Below are 6267 nucleotides of genomic sequence, written 5' to 3'. Positions count from 1 at the left end.
CATCTGATATAAAAATGAATTATATGTAGTTGTCTGTATTGATTGGTTGATTATTAATGAAGTATGTAGAGTTGACACCGGAAATTGGTAGTCCTAAAAAAATATATTACCTTAAGCTGCATACTCATTGAAATCGGCTGTAATTGCTCTTTTTCCCTAAAAGAACCCGTCCTTATACCAATTTGAACGAGTCAAAGAGATAAACAAACCGTAGTATAGATCATCCGTTAATATGTGTCATTGGCAATCACACCACATTTTCTTTTTTATACTCACTATTATTTACGTGTAGTTGTATAATAAATGATATTTCCATTTAGAAATGTTTATACCAACAAAAAAGAATGTACATATCATGGGGAAAAATATTTATTGTGTGGACGAAGTGTCAGAAGAAGTTGGTACATTTAAGCTATTGACGGAAATACCCATTTGCTGCAAGCTTAAGTTCAACTTTGTCAAATATAATTGGTATTTTTGTTCTTTGATTAGAAGTGATTTTCTCTCTATCTCCAGCCTCTGTTTCTCGGTTGCTAGTCTTTCTTGTTCAATTTTTAACCGGTCTTTTTCTACTCCCAATCTTTCCCTTTCTATCTCTACAAGTGATTCTTCTGATTCTTCTGTGTGCGGTGATGATGGTGTTCTCGTGAAAATACTGACATCGTCTTTCGCTGAACTAAAACTAGTAGAAGGTAAGACTGAAAAATAAAAATACATGTTGTCGTTTGTTTATGTAATATATACGTGTTTCTTGTTTCTCGTTTTTTTTATATAGATTAGACCGTTGGTTTTCCCGTTTGAATGGTTTTACACTAGTAATTTTGGGGCCCTTTATAGCTTGTTGTTCGGTGTGAGTCAAGGCTCCGTGTTGAAGGCCGTGCATTGACCTATTATGGTTTACTTTTTTTAAATTGTTATTTGGATGGATAGTTGTCTCATTGGCACTCACACCACATCTTCCTATATCAATGTGATTGAATAAAGATTTCAATGGACAGATGATATTTTTGAAAACGGTTTGTAAATAATGCTAAACCCCATATTATTATTTAGCCAGTGTGCTCTTGTTCATGTTGTTCTAATACACTACTTTACCTGCATCTCGTTGAAATTTTCATAAATTCCTCTCTTTTTTCAAAGAGGAACATGGTTGATTTAAATTTAGCAGCTATCTAGTAAAGTCCCAATAGAAGACTAAATGTTACATATTGATTCTAGAACCGTATCGAACTTTACCAAATCGATCAATCTATTATATTTACTGAGGTATCGTTGCCATATCAACCGGCATGTCTAGTACATTAGAAATGAACCTATGAATTATGCACAAACACGTAACCAAAACGTGAACAAACGCAGTGATACATCTAGAATTTTTCATAAGTGGCTGCCTAAGTGTGTGGGAGGGGGCGCCGTTCCGGTCATGCTTCAGTGATTCACTATGTAGTCAATCAAATTTTTCATAGAAAAGGGGGGTGGGCATCCTGGGTACCACCTTAATTCGCCTCTGAGACATATTTGAGACACAAAACAAATTGTGACTCGGTAATCTTTCAATTATATTAGTTATGAATTCATGTACGAGAATATAGAATATGTAAACTGACATGTTTCGGACATTGATTCAATCTCATCTGTGCTCTGATCCATAGGGCTTCCAGCTGCCTGGCAGGTGTCGATTCCACCAGCAATGCCATCAATTTGTGTATCTCCGATGATTCCCACAACCTTGTTTTGCAGTGGTGTCAAACTATCTGGAGGAGGGCCCCCACCAGTCTTTTTTGCCTCTCGTCTTACAAATGATGCGTGTTTCTTCACGGTACTAGTGAAGGTCGACTATGGAACGCCAAAACTGTCTTGTTATGACCATTTTCATTATATGATGTGCATTTACCTTTATATGATGTGCACTTGTCATTATATGATGTGCATTTACCTTAACATGATGTGCACTTGTCATTGTATGATGTGCAAACACCTTTATATGACGTGCAAATATGCTTATATTATGTGCAAGTATCTATATATGATGTCCAAACATCTCTATATGATGTGCAAATATACTTATATGATGTGCATAAATACTCATATGATGTGCATACATACTCATATGATGTGCAAATGTTCTTATATGATGTGCAAACATACTTATATGATGTGCAAACATTCTTGTATGATGTACAAATATCCTTGTAACATAAATTGGATTTTTTCCTTTGATGTTTTTATGAAATAATTTGCTTAAAAAGTGTGGTGAGGGAAAACCATGGTATATTATATGCAAATTTATGTTGTACCATACTTTGCTAATTAAATATGCAACTCGACTAGAATCCAAAGGAAAAAAGGTGGAGCTTCAGCCATGGTATAACATATTCATTTTCATGTTATTCCATGGCTGAAGCTCCACCTTTTTTTCAAATGTATCCGCCTCTTAAATATTTAGGAAACTGTAAAACGTACTAAAAGGTCAAGATCTTCATTTGTTTTCATTTTATAAGAAAAAGCAATAAATTATGTGTACCACATTTCAAGAAACCCTTTTCAAACTATATAGGATTGTTACGAATTCCCTTAATTTTGGAAACAATTACTAAATGTTTCTTCTTTCAGTTTTGAAAAAAATAAAATGTAAAACTATCATTTCTTTTGCGAAAATTCAATTAAATTTCGATTTAAAAAGGGGGGTACCTATACAAAAAGGGATAAATATCGGCTACAAATATCTGTGAAAAACATGATTAGGGGACGTACACTATCTACGCCCCTGGATCCGCCACTGTTAAAATATTGTTTTATCATTAAAATTGCGTTTTAATAAATAATCTAATAAAATAACGGAAGAAAAGCCTTTTTCAATTAGATGAACATTCTGTAAAATATGATTAATTTGTATGATACATTGGAAAAAAAAAACCCAATTCTTACCGTCATTAGAATAATTATTTAATCCTTGTCGCTGGAATCCAACATTTTTGTTTACCTCAGTCTGACGACATTATGAAATTACCTGCGCCTACAATCATACACGGGGCACAAAACTAAAAAAAAAATCGGGAAAATCCGACATTTTCTTTACTTTCTGCAAATTCAGGGGTTCTACTACATGAAATACACGGACGATCATACACGAAGCGCAAAAGTGACTTGCGCGAGCTTCCATTTCATTGGATAAAACTGTAACGTGATCAATTTCCAATATTAGTTGAAGGTCTTGAAGCTGTCAATCATTTTATTTATATTACAAATTTTATATACCATGTGTCTTACTCATTAACATATTTAAACAAACTCATCCTTCGGATTCGTTTGTTTAAATATGTTAACTCGTAAAAACCATGGTATATATAGTACTTATATTATGTGCACATATACTTATATTATGTACAAATGTACTTGTATGATGTGCAAATATACTTATATAATGTGCAAACATCCTTATATGATGTGCATTTTCCCTTATATTATGTGCAAACATCTTTATATGATGTGGTTGTGTCATTATATTATGTGCTTGTAATCTTATATCATGTGGTTCGATTAACTTCATTATATGATGTCGAAACGTCATTATATGATGTGCTTTCATCGTCGTTATGGTCAATGAACATGATTACGATAAGAATGATTACTGTCTACGTCATAACTGATTCCGATCTGCTTCTGCAGAATTGATATAAACCCGGATCAAATATGTAGCTATCGTCTGGAAAATGATTGAGATGTAAAAAGAAAAAAACCTTAACATGTTTGTTTCGAGATTTAAGATGAAAAAAATCACACCAGATATTATTGAAAAATTTTCAAATTGTGAATTGCAAAGTTTAGTTTTAATCAATGGGTCTACAATAATGAACATACGATGTTTGCAATAATCGGCATACAGTTAAAGTTATTAAATTAAAGAAATGATTCTTTTATGCCGTGCTCTATGCTCATTGTACTAGGCTTATATTTGACAATATCTTTATATCTTGCGTTAGCGGCTTTTGTTTTTTAAAGAAGTAAATACATGAATTTCCAGTATGTTCATTGTTTTGTAAAGTTTGCTTTGCTGATCATTTTAGCTGTGGAAGTTTGTCTTTATATATCACTTTTCTGAAGAAAGACACAAAAATGGACAAAAACCGGACATTGATAGGGTAATGACTAATATGATGGACCGGTCATTTGCAACACCCATAAAGAGGGGATAGGAAGAAATTCAGGGAGCCTTTAATTTTGATTTTTTTTTTAAATAAAATGGTGGTATTTAATTGTTTATATTTATAGATTTGACGCAGTATAATGTTTTTGCGATGTGTTCGTTGTCCGTAAATACTTTGTTGCCAGACAAAAACTTTTTAGAAATAATGGGCCAAAACGGCACTTAAAACAAGCAATTCTTATGGTTCTTTGATATGCTGAATCTAGCAATATATTTAGATTTCGGATATTGGACAATATAATAGGTAATTGCCAAATTTCAACTTTTGGAAATCTTAGACCACATTTATTATGTGTCACAAACCTATGATGTGTCAGATATTGAATGATAAATTAATTCAAATTCAGACCTGTATAAAGCTGGAATGGTTATGTCCATACTTACCCTAACTGTTTAGGGTTTGACCCTCATCGTATTCTGCCCCCCCCCCCCCCCCCCCCCAGTAAAAATAATAGTTTCGACTCGAAAGACGTCAATTTTACGCATAGCTCCGCTAGCCTCATCTGTTAAAATCTAAATCCTTATTTTTTCAACAAATACTTTCTTCTAGCAGAGTATGGTTTTCATCTGAAACTAGTAATATTGAATGAAGGTGTGATAAATATCAATGAGACCATAACCGGCATATCCAAATTAAATTCAAAGTCGCAAACAACTTCTACACTTGAAGTTCTAGATCCACTATTGACGTGCTATTTTAAACTTATATAATGCAAAAGGAATTTAATGTGTTTTTTTTTGTTTTGTTATTACGAACAAATGTATTGAGAAAGGTGTATGTAATTGTTCTCTGGTGGTTTTTTTAGGGGGGGATGTAAAGTTTATGTCTTTGGAATGATTGTGTTTTTTCCCCTATTTCACGGTAATTCCTTGGAAAAAAATAGAGGAATTTCCATCTTTCCTACCCCGTCCCCACCACCAATGATGAAAATGACAATAATTATAATATACTTATTTTTAAATCTGTTCTTACAATATAAAAAAATGAAAAGAAGATGTGGTATGATTGCCAATGAGACAACTCTCCACAAGAGACCAAAATGACACAGAAATTAACAACTATAGGTAACCGTAAGGCCTTCAACAATTCAAACGAGAAAACTATTTTGCTAAGAAAAGGTTTCTCTATAAATAAGTATCAAGATAATAGGCAATAAAACAACAAAACTCATAAGGGCCAAAATTGCCCAAAATGGGACCATAAAACTTACCATAGAATATATTCAGACACATTGCACTATTATTATTTTAATCTATTGAAGTTTTAAAGATAAACGCAAAATATTAAAAGTCACCGCCGTAAATCTTCACTTAGAAAAATTGAAAACACAACTCTCTATCTTTCAGAGACCACCAGGCCTCAGTAAACAAAAAATAAATACAGTGTTTTTATGTTCATTCAGACACAAATCTAATTAAAGTACAGATATTGTGTGTCCAAGCTATGCTTACGCGGATCTGAAAACGCTCCATTCTATTTTCTGTTTAAAGACCATTGGGATTCTTGGTTTTGTCGGATTTATATACACCTTCAAAAATGTGAAGGCTGAATTTCATTGGCTGATGTAATATTTACTAGAACAAACAGTATCAAAGAACTGAAGTACTGAAGATCGGATGACCGCAAGTTCTCGCGGATGGTCACACGCACTTGTCTAAAAGAAAATTACATCTCAATACCTGAAAGTGAGGTTAACTTACAGAAATATGTTTTTTTCTGAGACAAGTTCGTGCTTGGATGATGAATAAATGACAGGGAATTCAACCTCACTATAATCACAATTATATTGTAGTGATACAAATCAGTATACTCTGGTTTGTTGTTATATATTAAATTATTACTTGTATATAACAGTTACATGTATACATAATTTTGATTCAAATGCTATAGCATTCTATTCTACTATTCTAATAATAGTGCAGTGCAAGTGCATGGTGAAAACTCATCTGTAATAATTCGGATTTTCTAATAGTTTGGATTTATGTAGGCATTCATTTTTCCCGCATAAACGTTCATGAGATATTCTTCCGCATGCGTTAACACAAAAAAACACAAAAGT

The 6267-nt window shown here is 32.9% G+C and overlaps 1 protein-coding gene across 1 annotated transcript; it reads right to left on the bottom strand.

The window, feature by feature from the left end:
* Positions 1-369: 369 nt before the first annotated feature.
* LOC139507652 (myb/SANT-like DNA-binding domain-containing protein 4) lies at positions 370-1836 on the bottom strand (the record flags this gene model as incomplete). Its single annotated transcript, XM_071295842.1, has 2 exons — positions 370-698; positions 1608-1836. Coding segments are annotated over 2 exons (558 nt in total), but the record flags the coding sequence as incomplete, so codon positions are not given.
* Between the last annotated feature and the right edge of the window lie 4431 nt (positions 1837-6267).

Source organism: Mytilus edulis, unplaced genomic scaffold (assembly GCF_963676685.1).
Source record: "Mytilus edulis unplaced genomic scaffold, xbMytEdul2.2 SCAFFOLD_155, whole genome shotgun sequence".
In the NCBI taxonomy this organism is placed as follows: Eukaryota; Metazoa; Mollusca; class Bivalvia; order Mytilida; family Mytilidae; genus Mytilus; species Mytilus edulis.
The sequence above is the reverse complement of the archived record's forward strand: the minus strand, read 5'-3'. Positions and strand labels throughout refer to the sequence as shown.